The sequence below is a fragment of the Cinclus cinclus genome, chromosome 17 (genome assembly GCF_963662255.1).
Source record: "Cinclus cinclus chromosome 17, bCinCin1.1, whole genome shotgun sequence".
In the NCBI taxonomy this organism is placed as follows: domain Eukaryota; kingdom Metazoa; phylum Chordata; class Aves; order Passeriformes; family Cinclidae; genus Cinclus; species Cinclus cinclus.
This window is the reverse complement of record NC_085062.1, coordinates 342,836-361,187: the sequence shown is the minus strand read 5'-3', so window position 1 is coordinate 361,187 and position 18,352 is coordinate 342,836. Positions and strand designations below refer to the sequence as shown.

General features: G+C 44.8%; 1 protein-coding gene across 2 annotated transcripts in view; it reads left to right on the top strand.

The window, feature by feature from the left end:
- The window catches only part of ADGRD1 (adhesion G protein-coupled receptor D1), a 118,800-nt gene that overhangs the window by 67,736 nt on the left and 32,712 nt on the right, over positions 1 to 18,352 (top strand). For both annotated transcript variants that reach the window (XM_062504462.1, XM_062504461.1), the window contains 2 exons: positions 13,756 to 13,859; positions 16,323 to 16,434. In XM_062504462.1, coding sequence (XP_062360446.1) covers positions 13,756 to 13,859; positions 16,323 to 16,434 — 216 coding nt within the window. The remainder of the gene's footprint in view (positions 1 to 13,755; positions 13,860 to 16,322; positions 16,435 to 18,352) is intronic.

Genomic DNA, 18,352 nt, shown 5'->3' with positions numbered 1-18,352 from the left:
GACTGGGCTCATTTATACCCAGCTTGGATTGATTTCTTGCTTCTGTTGTGTTATCCAGAGAGCTGAATCAATACCCCAGCCCTTTGTGTCAGTCTGACCACTTGAAGGTGGGGTTGGCTTCCTCAGGTCATCCGGATTTTATCTAACCATTATTATCTTTATTGCTTGTAAAGCACCTGATGACCTCAATGGTTTCCAAGTATAATTTTTCTGGGAACTCTTCAGGCTGGTAATAAAATGCAGCTTTGCATCAAGACCTCCCATCTTTTAAGACAGAAGTATCTTGGGAGAAATGTGCTATTATTAACCCTGTTTTAAAGAGCAGCATTCAGGGAATTATCCAGGATTAAATAGGATAGCCACCAATTAAATGCCACTGAAAGATTGATTGATTCTCCACTGGGGAATAGTTCTGAAAGGGCCAGCTTTCAACTAAACAGATTTAGGATTGTGATGATTAATGGAATGCTGCAATAATTTTAATATTATGCAATATTAGTAATTAGAGATCAAAGATATTACATATAGAATTACTTGGAATCAAGTTTTTCTTAAGAGGTCTGAAATGCATATCTAGGAAAGGCTGGATGTGAATGGACCTTCCAGTTCCTCACAGCCCTTAATAGTTCCATTTTCAGTGCTTTCTCTCTCCTTACATTTTTGGTCTGATACATTTTCGGTCTGATACATTTTCATCCACCAGACCTCGTGCAGGATGCTTTTCCATAGCTCTGCTTTCCCCTTTACGATAAAAGGAAAAACCTCACCCCAAATCTTTGCCCAAGACATATCCTTTAAATGGACCATGTAGGATTATCCTGTGGTACTAATTCTTTTAGCTAGTGAAAAGAATTGCTATCTTCATTGTGTAACTGGCATGAGGAGCAGAGCCAGGCAAGGGCAGAACTCCTGGCTTTTGAGCTATGCCAGCAGAGTGTGCTCAGTTACAAATTCCCAAAACATTTGCTGAGTTCTGAACCAACGTGACAATTGGAAACTTCTCTCAGGTGTCCTTGGAACCCTCTTAAGCAAATGTTAAAATGCTGTGGATTTTGAGCACATATTTGTGTTTGTTCATCATGTTCAGAAATTCATGGGCTGAGGTTGAAAGGGCCCAGTTAAATCACCCTTGGAGCACCAGGCTGCCAATGCTCTAAGAAATTGTTGCAATGATGTTATATCTGATCTTGAACTTTTGCTGATTTTAATCTTCCTTTCATAAATGAAGTGCACAGATAATATGAAACAAGTAAAAGAGGGTGGGAGTATATATTTGTCTGCATTTGCACAGCTGTAATACATCTGGGGCCAAAGAAATTGAAATGGATCAAATCTTTTTGTATGGACATTGTCTTTTGACAGAATGTTCATTTTTCTCTAGATTCTGGAAAAAAATAGATTCCTACCTAAATGGCTCCTCTTTCATAAAAAAATGGAAATAAGTTATTGGAAACAAACTGCCTGAAAATTGTAGAATTTTTCATCAAAAGCTGTATTTTGGTACAAAAAAAAAAAGGAATTAATTTTTCTTGGGAATTCTCTGGGTATTTTATGCTTTCCTTCTGCTGTGGAAAGTATCATTTCCCTTTCTCCCCATGGCACAGACAAATGCAGCTCCCAGGGAGCAGCAGGAGGCAGAGGAGCTCTCCAAGGGCACCTTAACATTTCATGCAGCAGTCAGAGCCACAGTGAAACCAGGTATGCACAGTTCTGCCAGGCAGATGCACAGAAAACAAGTTGAAAAATTTAAAAAAAGGGGAATAGTGACAGTGATAAAGAGTTGCACACACCAGCATGTATGCTGCAGCTTGAGAGCCACGAGAACACCCCAGGGAGAGCCCTCGTGAGGAAATCCATGAGCTCCTGACCAGCTCAGTGTGAGGAGTGTTCTGCCTCTCTCAGATCCTCTTCACATTGATTTTCTTTCTGCCTAAAGGAAGAAAAAGAAAAAGCCATAAGCTTCCCATTAATGGGGCTTTGCAGTTATTTAGAGTTTGCTGCTCCCAGCCAGAGCACATGGGATCCTCAGTGTCCCACATGGATTTCATTTTGTTTCAGTAAGGCATTCACAGGAACAGAACTTTAGGGTATCTTGCATCTCCTGGTGCTGTCTCTTGAACACTTGCAATACTGAGATGAGTGATGCTGATGAATTGTTAGGCATTTAAGGCACAGGCTGACAGGTGGGTCTAATGTCTAGGGAGAATAGAAATGCAGGAAAGTTCTTGAGAACAAGCTGTGAGTTCTCTATTTTTCCTCTTGATCTTTACTCAAAACAGGTGAGATTAATTCAGTCAGTGTTCTACTGTATGCCAGCTGGAGCTAATCTCCAAAGGCTGAAATCTGCTGAGATGAAAAATCATTTTTATTCTAATATTCAGAGAAAGAAATGGAAAGAGACTAGTCACAAAGGAAAATCTGAAATTCTGGAATATTGACTTAAACGTGACAAAATGAACCTTCACTCCGATATCTGTGAGCTCTACACCAGGTTGGGAAGAGCACTGAATTCTATGAATTCGTTGAAACTGAGATTACAAATGTGGTTGAACACCACTGCAGGTTTTCCATCAGTTTCAGCAGGGGCTTTAAGGCACTGAAGCCAAGGTGTCTGTGAGAGAAGGGCACAAGCAATGCTGCTGATAGCTCAGTTTAGTGCCTTCAGAGGGGATTAGCAGTTTATTTATTAGCAGTGACAAGTTTATTTCAGGGATGAAATAACCACCTTGGAAAACCTTTCAGCCATGTGGTGCTCAGATGTCAGCCTGGCACTGACCTGTTACCCTGCTGAGGAATTGGACCACAGGGGATGCTGAAATAATTTGTGTTTTATCACTCTGCTGTTATGTCTGTGTCACGTCTGGCCCAAATTCTTGCTTATCTTAGATAGTTTATCTGAGATTAGTTTATCTTGTTGGCCTTCATTTGAGCATTATAGCATTTATTTTGAATTTTGGAGACAGCGATCATCAGCTGGTTTAAACAAATAAATAAGTTGATTGAGGGTAAAATGGGACTGAGGATGAGCAGAATGTTCCTGAAGGAACATGTTCAACCCTTGATTGTGTCCTGGATGTAATTAAGGTCAGCAGGCAGTCAGAACTTGGAGGTTGGGCTGGGAACTCTCTGGCCAGCTCTGACCCAGTCAGTGAGACTGGGGATGGTTCAGTCACATCTTCCCAGCAGAAACTGGCAGTGGGACACTCAGGGCAGCTCTGCACATGTTCAGGGACTGCTCTGACCAAGCTTCTCCTCCTGACAAGGACCCTGGTGTAGGGTAAAGGATCCCTCAGAGCAAATCACTGCTGCAGCTGCCCCTTGGGAATTCCTGATGCACAGAGCAGTGCTCCAGGATTTCCTCCATCCACTGCAGCAGCACAGACCTGCACTGCCCTGCAGGTAGGGAGCACTGGAGCAGCACTGTGAGAGAAGAGGAAAGGAAAGGAAAGGAAAGGAAAGGAAAGGAAAGGAAAGGAAAGGAAAGGAAAGGAAAGGAAAGGAAAGGAAAGGAAAGGAAAGGAAAGGAAAGGAAAGGAAAGGAAAGGAAAGGAAAGGAAAGGAAAGGAAAGGAAAGGAAAGGAAAGGAAAGGAAAGGAAAGGAAAGGAAAGGAAAGGAAAGGAAAGGAAAGGAAAGGAAAGGAAAGGAAAGGAAAGGAAAAGGGAAAGGATCCATTCATTTTGATGTGTTTGTGTTTGCTTCCTCTGGAGAAGGCCCAGGTAGAAGGGGCCAGGGCGAGGTTCTGCCCGTGGTGCTCTCTGCAGCACTGTGGTACAGCAGAACTCTGCTGGTGGGACCTGAGACTTTGAGACATCCCTGGAGCCCGGGGAGATCTCAGCTGCTGCCTCTGGCTCCTGGCAGGAGGGACAGGGGACAGTGGCAGGAGAGGCCACCCCGGGGCTCCTTCCTGGACAGCAGGAGCCCAACCCAGCCCTGGGAGAGCTGCAGTTCAAAAGGGCTTCAAAGAAAATTCAGATACTATTATTTCATTTTGGGCAGCTTTGCTCCCCCATCAGACAGTGGAGCCCCCTGCTCCTGCCAAGAGACACGCCAGCCATCTGGCAGATTTTATTTTCACACTGGTCCAACAGCTACAGAGCATGCCAGGCTATTTGTACCATCTGCCATGTAAATGTCATTTCAGCAAAAGGATGGTGGACACCTGGGGACCCAGGGTTCAAAAACCCTTTTATAGAGGAATCATTTTCTCCCACAAAAAAAAACGAGTTGGAAGTTTGGGTCCCCCTTGCCCAAGACACCAGTGCAGGGCACAGCTGAAATATTTATGTCTCCTAGACCATTCTCTTCTATTCTTTTCTGTCTTTCCTCTTGCTGTCTTTTCCCACTGTGAGAGTACAAAAATGGCTCCTATAAAGTTCTGATGTGGATGGACATTTCCAGCTAAGCAATAGTGTTAGACAGCCTGTGGTAGAAATTTTTGGGGGTTTTGAACACTTTTTTGGCATTTCTAAATCTAGAAATTACTTTGTTTTTTATCCCATTCATAGCCTGTTCACAATTCAGAAGAGACCATCAATCAATAGAGTTCAAGCAGCTCACCAATGGGCTTGAAAGCAGGCAAGCATTTATACAGGGAAATATTTAAAACCATCTGACCTTGATGATGGACCTGTAGAAACAACCTATAGCATTTCTAGGGAGCCCGGGATTTTGAAAAGGTTTGGGTATTTATCTGTGAGCTTCTATTTACAAAAAAGAAAGTAATCCCAAATTTCTTTTCTTGAAACAATATATGTGTTTTTATTCTATTTTATTTTTCACTGTTATAGCTGAGTTTTGATCATATACAACTGACTGAGAAAAAGGTGCATCAATTTGTGCTTATAAAGGCTGGTTTGAAAAAGTCCTAATATTGCAAAACACTTTAAAATATGGGGGAAAGGTGTGTAATTTATCAGTTTGGAGCATTGTTTCCTAAATCTAATATTGCACTTATTAATCAAATACTGCACTTTGGGTGCAATAAAATAGCAGTGTGAAATCATAAGCTTTTTGCTTAAAATTTGCAGCCAGCTCCATACTCTAACAGGACAATGAAATGGAAATAATGTGGCACTCTCAGATTTCTGCTGTTTTGTAATTTTTATATAATTACTTTTCTCAGCATGTTTTTCATTGCTGGGAACATGAAAAGAATAATGCCTTAGTCCAGTAATTTTTCTTTTGTGTTGCATATTTAAAAACTGGGTAGGCATTGCGATTTTTTGGTCCTTGTTTATTACCACAGACAGTTTGTGTGGCTGAAAACATCTCTACAGACAGTTCAGACAGCCCTCAGCCACCAGATGAACAGAGATAAATCAGCCTGGGTGTTCATTCTAGCATTGCTCTGTCAACTTTCTTTGCTCTTTGTCACTGTCTCCACTTCCCCTCGGTTTTATTGCAGTGATTGTTGTCCCTGTGGAGGAGCACATCTCCCTGATGTTCCACACTGGGATTGTGCAGCATATTTCTTTTGTCCTTATATACCCGTGCTCATCTTTCCTGAAAATCGAGCACTGCTGTTGATTTTTAACTCAGACCCATTGTTCATTCCTTTGCTATTCCACTCCTATGCCAGTACAGCCCTGTTCATATTGATGGGAGGAAATAGAGAATTTCTGATTGTCCCTAATCCCACAGAATTACATGGAAAAAGTTGGACTTGTGCTGCAGGATACTAAACCCCTGAAATTCCTTAGAGAATTGTTTGGCAGTTACTGAATTTCAGTCAGCAGAGGAGAGGAAAAAATGACCTTATTTTGGAAAAGCACAAATATTTAAGAGGAGTGCTATAATTGTCAGAAGAGCTCCTTTGTTTGAGAAGCATGATAGAGTAGTCTATTTTAATCAGAATACTCAACAAAAGAACATAGACTTCCTTTCAGGGGTGGAAATGAAAGCACTCAACCATTGGCAGGCAGTTCTTCTTGCTGACTAAAGGGTTTCCCCATGCAGTGTAAAACTGGGATGAGCAGGGCGCCTTGTCCATCCCCTTTCCCCTTCAGTGCAGTCACTGGACTCTGGGTTTGCTCGGTGTCCTGCAGTGCCTTTCTGTGCCTTTCTGTGCCTTTCTGTGCCTTTCTTCTCCCCAAAGGCTGGGCTCGGGCAGGCTCAGGGCTGCCAGGGCTGCGGCACAAGCCCTGAACCCAAACGGGTCTTTGGAACCAAAGCCCAAGCCTGGGAAAACAGTGCTGGACACTCATTTTTATTGAGTTTTACTGGGAGCTGGGTGTTTTATAATCCTCCACTGCTCTGAAATCTCTCAGAGTCTGGCAAGGGACTTTTCTGCATTTCTGTGTCTCAGACCTGCTGGGCCCTGCTGGCTGCGCTCCTGCTCGGGGTGCTCTCCACTGGGCTGGGTTTTGGCTGCAAACTGGGGACCAGGCTGCACCTGCTCCTGCTGGCACACAGGGACAAGAGCAGATGCACCAGCCCTGGGTGATGGGCAGAAGCAGCTCCTTGGGTCTCGGGGGGATGATGTTCTGTGAGCGCAGCATTTAACATTTCCTGAGATGCTGCCAGCCTTAGGCTTGAAAGGAAGGCAGAAAAAGCACCCTGCTCTGTGCTTCACTAGCAGATTTAAGAAGAACTTGAAAATACCATCTTTTCTGCTCCCCAAACTTTATTCTAATTATTCCACTTCACAACTTGAGTCCTTCCTCCCTGCCATGCTTCCTTCAAGCTTCATTTGAACTAAGAACTAAGAGATTTGTAATGAGCAGAATTCCTACTGTTTGATGACACGGTGCCCAGAATTGCTTTAAAAAATGATGTGGGCATTTAAAAATACTAATTAATATCTTGGCAGAGATATTTGGAAAATTCTGTATTTTTTGTGTCACAGTGAAAAGTTTTAAATAAGCAACACCAGGCTGGGCAGCCTGGAGGAAATTGTGCCTTTAATCCTGAAAAAGCCCCCTTTGCAGCATTTTATTGTAGATTGCTAGGAGCTGTGGAGTTCATAGAGAAGGGGAATTCAAAAACAATTCTGCTGGAAATGGCTGATAAAGATGATTGCATTGTGAAGCGTGGCTCTCAAAGGCCATTTTTCTTTAAATTCACAGTACCTGGTGCATTGTGGCTTGAGAAAAGAAGTTTGTGCATCAAATTAGGTTTTTCTGTGGGTGGTGATTGTACAGTGCCACTGAACATGGCCCCACCAAAATCCGTCCTGTGGTCTCAAGAAGTAAATTGAGCCTCCTCAACTCATCACAGATGTTAGTTTTAAAAAACTGGAATGTTACGTACCTAACAAAGTGCTTGGCAAGCTGAAGGAAAACAGATTTGTTTGTTATTATTATTTAATATACAAATAAAGGCCTCTCTGGACTGAAATTGAATTTCAGCAGCCTTTCTGGAGGCAGTTAAAACCATTAGCTTCATCAGCCAAGGCCAGCGTTGTAATGTCTCTGAGACACTCAGGCTGCCAAAGTTAATTTTTCATCCTTTTCTAAACTGGATTCACATGACATTTTAAAAGTACAACTTCAGTAGATTTGGCTGAGCCTTAATAGCTCCCCCTACCTCCCTGCCCCTCCCTGCCCCTGGGAAATGTCTCCCTAGAGGATGCTCAGGCTGCAGAGGGGTTCCAGGGTGGATTCCAGGGCAGACCAATAACCAAAAACTATCAGTCACTGCAGGAGCTCAGTGGTGGGAATGTGCCTGGGAGGTGGGAAGCTGGCCCAAAGGGACATGGAAATCCAATTCACCCTTGTGCCTGGACTTAGGGCAAAATGCAATTGTCATGGATTTCCAGCATGGGTTTCCTGTGGTTCCATGAAACGTGTCCAGTGATAAGGCCCTGCAAACACATCCTGCTCTGGATTGTACCAGGGATGGATGGCTCTGCTGAGTCCCCAGCTCTCTGTGCAGCCTTTTAGCAGCACTCAAGCTGAGGGGTGTTACAGCCTCAGCTGAAAGGCTGGGAGTCTGCAGGAGGCTGGAATTTTTGATTTTGCCTTGTCATAGCTGGAACTAAGGAACATCTGTCTCTGAGTGTTGGTGGCTGCTGGCACTCACCACTGGACGAGCTCGTTTCCTGGCTTTTCAGAGTAAAAGAATGACCATAGGAACCCAAGGAAGCAAAACATCTTAGAAGAAAATAATAATTTAATGTAGATTGGGACAAGTGTGAGAATCAGGCTCATGGGACTACTTCACAGACTGCTCAATGTTTTGTGTGGTACTTTTAAATGCTATTTTCTTTAATAATAGCATTACAGCTTGATTAGTGTTTTGTGCTGACTACAAGAACATCCCAAATTACTGTTTTATATTCCACATCATGCAGGAAGTCTGTAAGCTTTTTTTCTAAAAAGACAAACTGAGGTAAGGTAAAATCAGCCCTTATCAGAGCATTGGAATTTATTGGAACTGTTTCTTAATTAATGAGGCCCAATACTTTGACAACCCAGGTGCTTCTAACAAATTGCTCCTTGTTACCCCTTAAAATGAGAGCACACCCCATCCAGATGTTCTGTGACAGCTGGGTGGAGAGGTTTGTAGAGAACTGAATCCAGGTTCTTTCCCTCCTTCAGCACAGCCCTGAAATGAGGCTGCACTCCCTGGAAATCATTCCAAGCCTTTTTATTTTTGTGCTGTGTTCTTTCCCCTGGCATTCCCATCCTGCCCCCTCCAGCCCAGCTGCTCCCTTTGAGAACAGCCACTGCAGCTTCACTGGGTCCGTAATTACAATTAAAAAACAGAGCAAAGCTGCCCACAGCTCTGTCCTCCCTCGAGGCAGGAGGAGAAGGTGAGCTGCAGTGGGGCTGCTTTTGGAAAAGCTCTCACCAGACTGGTGTGAGTATTGATTAAGGAGCATCATCCTTAAAGCCTCATCAGATTTCAGTTGTGCTCACCAGAGCAGGAGCAATTTCCAGCTCACAGGTGCAGGGTCCTATGTAAGTTATTTCAGGTTTCAGTGAATCTTATACAGTTTTTTTGTAGAAGAGATTTTTTTTTCCCTTTTTCATTTGTAAGTAATAGAGGCTCGCTTGAGAGAACTTGGTTCACATTTTGTCTTGCTCTGCAGGGGTTTCTGGAGAAAGACTGAACTAAAACCCAGAGAGAGACTTTCTTAGAAACATGTCATCAAAGAAATTAGTGAGAAAAAGTATCTGTGTGATCATCATCTTCTTTTGGATTACTATGGGGAAAAAAACCCAAACAGTTTGATTTTATGGGGGGTGGAACCCCTTTGCCACATGGAAAGAATTGGGTTTGGTCAGCCTGGAAAAGAGAAGACTCCAGGCTGAGTTAATTGTGGCCTTGCAGTACCTGGAGGGAGCCTGCAAGATGCAGAGCATGTAGTGACAGGAAAAGGGGGAATGGCTTCAAACGAAGGAGGGAAGGTTTAGAGCAGACTTTGGGCAGGAATTGTTCCCTGGCAGGGCTGGCACAGGTGCCCAGAGCAGCTGGGGCTGCCCCTGGATCCCTGCAGTGCCCAAGGCCAGGCTGGACACTGGGGCTGGGAGCACCTGGGACAGTGGGACGTGTCCCTGCCATGGATGGGGTGGGAATGGGACGGGATTTAACCCTTCCCACCCAGGCCAGTCTGTGATTCGGTGATTTTTGCCCACTGTCTGTGATTGTAAGGCACCTCCACCCCTCTGAGATCTCTGCCAGTGCAAACACCACGGTAGACCACTGTAAATCTGAATTTTCTCCTAGCAGGGAAACTCTCTAGGGAACATTTTCTGGCTGAAGGACTCTGGGAGTGAAAGGAGTGAAAGAAAGCCTTGAAGTGCTGAGAAATAGTGATTTCAGAGTGACTTTAAATCTGAAAACTTCCTCTGCTCCCCTCCTCCTTCTGTGGAGTTGTGAGCCACCTGTACCAGGGTAAAGGGTGTCTGCTGGAGAAATCAGGAGATAAGGTCCATGCATTTTGGACATGAATATACCTGATGAGGAAATCACTTCTAAACTGCTCCATTTAGCACACAGATTATTCCTGTTCCAGGAATATTCTGTGAAGAATGCCTGTACATGGCTTCCTCGGGATGAGGGACGATAGGATCTCTTCTGCAGGAATTATCTGGAGCTTTTAATCTGTTCTGGTACACGGGACTCTTTTGTTCCTGTAACTGATGCTGTCCAGTCAGGGAAAAGAAATGTGTCTTCAGCTGAAAAAGAAAAAATACTCAAGAGCTGCATCATATTTCCTAGGAACAGCAGCACCATAGCAACAGTTGTGTTTCAGAGCTGCTGCATCCCCGAGTGGCTCGGATTGCTGAGCCAGGCACAAGCCCTGCTGTAACCCTAGCACACGTGAGTGAGTGAGTGAGTGAGGAGTGAGTGAGGAGTGAGGAGTGAGTGAGTGAGTGAGGAGTGAGTGAGTGAGTGAGGAGTGAGTGAGGAGTGAGGAGTGAGTGAGTGAGGAGTGAGTGAGTGAGTGAGGAGTGAGTGAGGAGTGAGTGAGTGAGGAGTGAGTGAGTGAGTGAGTGAGGAGTGAGTGAGGAGTGAGTGAGGAGTGAGTGAGTGAGGAGTGAGTGAGTGAGTGAGTGAGTGAGTGAGGAGTGAGTGAGTGAGGAGTGAGTGAGTGAGTGAGGAGTGAGGAGTGAGGAGTGAGTGAGGAGTGAGTGAGTGAGTGAGGAGTGAGTGAGTGAGGAGTGAGTGAGGAGTGAGTGAGTGAGGAGTGAGTGAGTGAGTGAGTGAGGAGTGAGTGAGGAGTGAGTGAGTGAGTGAGGAGTGAGTGAGTGAGTGAGGAGTGAGTGAGGAGTGAGTGAGTGAGGAGTGAGTGAGGAGTGAGTGAGTGAGTGAGTGAGTGAGTGAGTGAGGAGTGAGTGAGGAGTGAGTGAGTGAGGAGTGAGTGAGTGAGGAGTGAGTGAGTGAGTGAGGAGTGAGTGAGTGAGTGAGGAGTGAGTGAGTGAGTGAGTGAGTGAGGAGTGAGTGAGTGAGGAGTGAGTGAGTGAGGAGTGAGTGAGTGAGTGAGTGAGTGAGTGCTGCAGCTGGCAGATCTCTGACAGCAAAAACCTACCTACACAACACAGCTCTTGGGCTGTATTTATGTTTTCCCTTAAACACATGGCACATCATTTCTCTCCTTTAGAAGGAATTTTAATGGGGAGTTTATTGGTAGAGCTGCTTCAGTTTGATAATCTCTAATGAAATACTTCATTTGGGTGGGAAATTTTATTGTGTGTGGAAAATAATAGAAAATCCCAAACATATGTGAAAGGACCAGATTTTATTGGAAATATTGCTGTAAAAAAGTTTTGGAAAAGATATTCCTTTTAGTATTTTTTAATAATAGATAAATGTTTTGTGTGTATTATCAGGTTTGAATTTAATTAATAGTGAATCGAGATTGAAGTAGAAACACAGTATTTCAAGCATCAAATTAAAACATTTGATTGACTAATTTTTTTTTTCCTTCGGTTTATGAAAATGTCAAGTCTATCCAAAATCAAGTCAGGAAAAATGTTTGAAAATTCTTCTAGGATGAGAAAGTTTTTCCTGCCTAGCTCTCTTCTACTTATTTCATATTAATACTGCCTGGCTCCCTTTGTTGGGTGTGCCTTTTTTGTCTTTTTTTTATGAGAACTTGCATGGAAAATTAAAACACACTCTGATTAATTTAAGATGAATGGCCAAACCACACTGTCCCTCTTGCATCGACTCTGTCCAGGTTTAACACAGATCCTGGTGAGAGCACCACGGAGTTACAGGTTAAATGTTCATAAAAATGGAATTATTTCTGCAGAAGATGCTCTAGATAAAACCAGAGGCTGGGACAGGAGGTTTGCCCTCCTGCTCCTCACGCTGGGTCCTTGCTGGGGTTTTCCATTCTGGAGATGCCAGCCCAGCCATGCAGCAGGCACTGAAGCACGAGCTGAGCAGAGCAGGGGGCTTGGAATGACTGGGACTGAGGGACAGATGGACTGATGGACTGAGGGACAGATGGACTGAGGGACTGAGGGACAGATGGACTGAGGGAGTGAGGGACTGAGGGACTGAGGGGATCTCTGGGATTGCCTGCTGTGGGGCACAGGGTGTGTGTTTGTACAAACAGCTCTGTGTGTGTATTTCCACAATCCCATCCCTCTCTCTGTGTATTCGCACAATCCCATCCCTCTCTCTGTTTGAACAGGAATCTCTCCATCCCTGCAAATCTCTCCTGCATGCTGCCTGGGCTGAGCTGTGTGTGTGTTTGTGTGTGTAAGAGTGTGTATTCACACAATCCCATCTCTCTCTGTGTGTGTTTGCACTATCACAGCTCTCTGTGTCTATTTACACAATCCCACCTCTCCCTGTGTATTTACACAATCCCATCTCTCTCTGTATTTACACAATCCCATCTCTCTCTGTGTACACAATCCCATCTCTCTGTGTATTTACACAATCCCATCTCTCTCTGTGTGTATTTACACAATCCCATCTCTCTCTGTGTGTATTTGCACTATCACAGCTCTCTGTGTGTATTTACACAATCCCATCTCTCTGTGTATTTACACAATCCCATCTCTCTCTGTGTGTATTTGCACTATCACAGCTCTCTGTGTGTATTTACACAATCCCATCTCTCTCTGTGTATTTACACAATCCCATCTCTCTCTGTGTATTTACACAATCCCATCTCTCTCTGTGTGTATTTGCACTATCACAGCTCTCTGTGTGTATTTACACAATCCCATCTCTCTCTGTGTATTTACACAATCCCATCTCTCTCTGTGTGTATTTGCACTATCACAGCTCTCTGTGTGTATTTACACAATCCCATCTCTCTCTGTGTATTTACACAATCCCATCTCTCTCTGTGTGTATTTGCACTATCACAGCTCTCTGTGTGTATTTACACAATCCCATCTCTCTGTGTATTTACACAATCCTATCTCTCTCTGTGTGTATTTGCACTATCACAGCTCTCTGTGTGTATTTACACAATCCCATCTCTCTCTGTGTATTTACACAATCCCATCTCTCTCTGTGTGTGTTTGCACTATCACAGCTCTCTCTGTGTATTTACACAATCCCATCTCTCTCTGTGTATTTACACAATCCCATCTCTCTCTGTGTGTATTTGCACTATCACAGCTCTCTGTGTGTATTTACACAATCCCATCTCTCTGTGTATTTACACAATCCTATCTCTCTCTGTGTGTATTTGCACTATCACAGCTCTCTCTGTGTGTATTTACACAATCCCATCTCTCTCTGTATTTACACAATCCCATCTCTCTCTGTGTGTATTTGCACTATCACAGCTCTCTGTGTGTATTTACACAATCCCATCTCTCTGTGTATTTACACAATCCTATCTCTCTCTGTGTGTATTTGCACTATCACAGCTTTCTGTGTGTATTTACACAATCCCATCTCTCTCTGTATTTACACAATCCCATCTCTCTCTGTGTATTCACACAATCCCATCTCTCTCTGTGTGTATTTGCACAATCCCATCTCTCTCTGTGTATTCACACAATCCCATCTCTCTCTCTGTGTATTTGCACTATCACAGCTCTCTGTGTGATGCCCAGGGATCTCTCCATCCCTGCAGATCTCTCCTGCACGCTGTCTGGGCTGAGCTGTGTGTTCAGCCTGGCTGCTCCAGCCCCTGGGGCCGCCCAGGACCCGGCCGGTTCTGGCCCTGCAGGTTCGGGAAGGACGGAAGGGACTCGGAGCCATGGGCTGCAGCTGTGGGAATGCCTCTGGAGCCGGCTCGCATCCCTGGAGCCGCTCGGGGACGGGAGCATCGCCCGGTGGGGCGGTGGGGGGACACCAGCTCACTGCTCTTGTTTGGCTTTTCCCGTGTGCAGCTGACGAGAGAGCACCAGGTGGCCCTGTCCTCCATCACCTACATCGGCTGTGCTCTGTCCATCTTCTGCCTGACCATCACGCTGGTCACCTTCGCCGTGCTCTCGTGAGTAATTTTAACTTCACCCCTGCTGGACAGATAGCACGCAGAAAGGCAACGGAGCGTTCCAGGCCCCTGGGTGGGATCCCTTCAGGTACTCGGGATAAAACGAAGGCCATTAATTCTACAACCTCCCCTAATTAGATTTTGTACATGTATTTGCAACACTCGGTTGGTTATTTCTAAATTACTTCCATTTCCTGAAATTGGATGGTCTTTATATATAGCAAGCTATTTCCATCTCGTGAGACATTTTTAGTTTTTTTTTTTTAAACTGTCTGTGCTTTGCTATAGTTCAGGAATCTTGCAGAGAGGCTTGTAGGGGCTCTTGCTCTGCACTCCAGAGCAATGTGAGCAGGGACTGCAGGACCCCCTCTGCCCCTGCATCTTTGGGTTCCTGGAGCATCCAGACAGCACTTGGTGCTTCTGCACTGTCCTGCCTGGGAGGCACGGGGCTCAGGAAGGAATGCCTGCTAAGGAATCTCAGCACTGCCTGCCTGACTTTTTTCACACAGCTTGTACACAATTACCTCATACAAGGCACGTGTATGGTCAGGTGCCTTGCTGTTCTCCAGCAGGCTGCTGTGCTGTGTTTTGTGGGAAGAAGGACGCTGTGGGCAGGGTGGGATTCACTCCATGGCTCATGGTTACAACCCCCTGTGAGGGCTCTCTGTGCTGGGGTTTCTGCCCCAGGGCACTCAGGGCCTTAATTCCTCTTCCTATTCCAGTTGTGACAAGTGAGTTTGAGGCTCAGCTGGGCTTGATACAAACATTTCTGGAAAAAAAAAGTTTCATAAAGGTTGGTGTCTAAATAAAAACCAGAAAACCTGACTAAGAGTGAAGCAACTTGTCCAAGTCTGTGCAGCACTTTAGGAGTACAGCAAGGAGTGGGATTCTTGTCTCCTTTCACACACTAAACCACATTGTTCCCACTTAAGAGTTGGATTTTTGTTTTCTGTGCCTAAGCATGCACTTTGGACATCCTGTTAAGAGGCCAGTTTCTAGGGAAAAGGACTTGCTGAATTTCAGTAAACTGATTGCAATGCTTGTTTTTTTCCAGACCCTGTGTTATTTCCAAGTTCTGAGATCTGTGTTGGTCATATTTGGATTAAGAGCATAAAGTGTGGCAAAATCCACTCTAAATAAGTCCAACATCTGCCTATCTGGCATTGTGCTGTTGGCATGTTTAGGCTAAGGGGAATGATCTGCTCCATTTTAGTCTGAGTGCAAAATTGGATACTGGAGTGTTTAGAAAGGAAAAAGGAGCAAAAGGAGGAGGTGTTGCTGCAGCAGGGCTGAAAACTCCTCAAGGAACTGGAGGCAAACAGAAGGCTTGGAAGAGGTCTTGTAGCCAGCTGACTGTCACAGGGCTAAGCACCCCACCTACATACAGCATCCTTCAAACTGCCAATTGAAAATGGTTTGGTTATCTTTTCACTGGAGAGCAGGGTCTCATTAAGCAGCTGAAGTGCAGTTTTGCAGAGTGGTGCTAGATGACTGTGACATAAGTGCAGAAGAATCTGGCGAGTTCTTTGCTAGTGCATGTGCTGGCAGTGGCAGCCCCCTCCCCGGAGGGCAGTGAGCCCTGCTCCCCTCCTGGTGACACTGCCCAGGCTGTGACACGTGGAGCTCCTCGTTTCAAACCAGGCATTGGCATCGGGCACAGCATCCTTTGAGTTACTTTTTGGGATCTTGATGCTTCTTGTCATCTCCCTCTTCGCTCCTTTCACATGGAGCAGTGCAGCAAGCAGGGTGCTTTGGAACAAAACCTGTTATCACCAGGACTGTTTGTTTTACAAAGAGAACAGGACTAAAGGCAAGGCCTGAGATGTTCAGATCAATGTTTTTGTTTTTTCTGTTTCCTATTTCTGGATGAGAACAGAAACACAAGGTCAGCAAACTTCCAGGAAAACCTGTTCTTATCAGATTTCCAGCTGGTTTTTGAAAAGCCAGGAGAGATATGTTCAAATGATGTTGAAACCACAGTCCAGACAGGCACGGCCCATCTGTATATGGAGCTATCATTGCTGTGCCCAGAAGTTATATTTGTAAAAATCAGAATTGGAACCAATGTCTTTTCACAATCCCTTATTTCATACAGGCAAATACCAACAAAACAAACCCAGAGCTCTGGCAGAGTGTGGGCTGAGTGGGGCCAGGTGCCATGTGCTGGCTGTGAGGAGTGGCTGTCACCTCCTTGGCAGCACAGCACCCTTCAGGAACAAACCCTTTATTGATATTCCATCAAACCCTTTATTGATATTCTGTCACTGGTCACCACCTTGCTCGTGCGCAGCTCACTCTGCTGGGTACCAGAGGAACCAGTCAGGTACCTCCCCACGCTGGTGGAAGAGCGCTCAGAGGACACCACGGTGACCCCACCAGACCCAAAAGCCAGTTTAAATGCTTGCTGATAAACTATGAAATAAACACCCTGCCCAGGTTTGCTCAGGTGTTTCTTTCCTGCAGGTCTGTCAGCACCATCCGTAACCAGCGCTACCACATCCACGCCAACCTGTCCTGCGCCGTGCTGCTGGCCCAGGTGCTGCTGCTCACCAGCTTCCAGCTCAGCCCCTCCACTGTGAGTGCAGCAGGGGATGCTCTTTTGGGAGCAGCTCCATGGGATGGGTGCCACCTGACACATGTGGGAAAGTTTCTTCCATGTGCGATCTATTTTTAACGTGCTTTAGCCAAAAAGTGCCATCCTGCTGCAGGGGGGCATTCCTTGGGCAGAGTGCCAGGATCTAAACCCTTCAAACTGGCATCTAAAACAGCTGGGTTAGGTTAAGACAAGTAGGCCAAGTTAATGCTATCACATACCAGTTAAACAAATTTCTTTCCGCTGTTAATTTACAAAATGCAATTTAAAGTAACGTAAGGTCTTTGATGGAAAGTTCCACCTGAAGAGCAGAAACAAAACCTGATTTTACAATAAACTTCCAGGGTGCTCTGTGTTTGTGCTGGTAAAAACTTGGCTACTTTTGTGACCAGCTGTTGCTCCACATTATTTTTCAGAAGCAGCCAGTGGTTTCTATTCTTGGGGGCATTGTGGTGTTTTTAATCAGTAGAAGTAAATATGAGGTTTGCACATTGTTCATTTTGCCAGTACAACAGCTACCAAAAATTTGTATTCAGCTCAAAGGGGACCCCTTGAATTTCTGTTACGTTTATAACTAAGTGTAATGTCAGGTTTGCACAGGCAGTCATCATCTGAGGATCTAAAAGCACTTTGGAAAACTAAGTTCATATTCTTTTGCTGTTTAACATTCGGGTGGGTCCTGAATGAGTCATGCAATGTGCGAGGGAGAAAATGAGAAGGGATGGCTTAGAAAGAAAATGAAATAGAGACACTGGAGAGCAGCAGCAGATGAAACTGAAGACAGTAGAAACCAGGCATGAAAATAATCCTCTTTAAGTGGAGAGCTAAAACCCTGTTGGAAGGACATAGGCTTGAGGACAATTGAAGGTTCACTCAGCAACGGCGTGTCATATTCTCACAGGTATTTCCTTTTCATCCACCCCAAATTTTCAGACAATTCAGCTGAGCCCTGTGTGAAAGCCTCTTCCAGCTCATCAAGGCCAGCACCACCCCAGCCTGTGAGAGCAGTGTGAGACATCACTGGTGCTCCCAGCTTCTCCAGGGACCTGGCCCAGTGCCCCCCACATTCCTGTTTTCACACTCAGAGCTCCTGCTTGTCCAGTCAAGCTCACACAGACTCCAGTTGCAGTTTAATAGGTGCAGCTTTTCCCTTAAACCTATTCCAAACCTCCTTTGGTGAAATGGGGACTGTAGCACAAGAAAGCCAGAGCTGTTTTACAGTATTTGTGAAATTAAATGTTTCACAGAATCTGGGGATTTTTTTAGCCCTCCCTCCTCGGTAATTTGAGATAACAGTAAAGATGCTAAGGTTGACAATCGTGATGTAAATATTGTTCGCTGGACTTTTATTTTTATACTTTGTCCTATTGGAATCCTGGGGTTTGTGATTCATCCTTTTATTGCTCTCCTGTCCTTACCTGCTCTGTGCCCTGCTCTGACAGCAGCCTAAATACCTTTAATTGCAGCTTTAATTGAAGTGCTAAACGGCTGTTCACAAAAAGCTCTATCTTCACAATCAGGACTTTAATCTTTCCAGTGCACCCAATTGATTTATTTATTTTTCAAAAGCTGTTCATTGACACCTACCATCAATAGTGCTCGAACGGCAGTCTTAACTGATCATGGCATATTCCAGGAAGGCAATTATTCCCAAAACCAGGATGTCTTTCTTCCAGAAAAAGTAGCTTTGTACACAGCATTTTTTCCTCTGCTGCCCAGTCCCTAAGAGACCTTTGTTATCCTCATGGCCTCTGATGACTTCCCTTGGACTTTCAGCAATGGATTTGTTTCTTCAGAGAGGTTTGCAATCTTAGTAACTCCCTCTGCTGTAGACTGGAGAGCATCATTTTTAAAACAGATGCCCAAACTGCAGCATGCAATTAAAATAATTAACTATCCA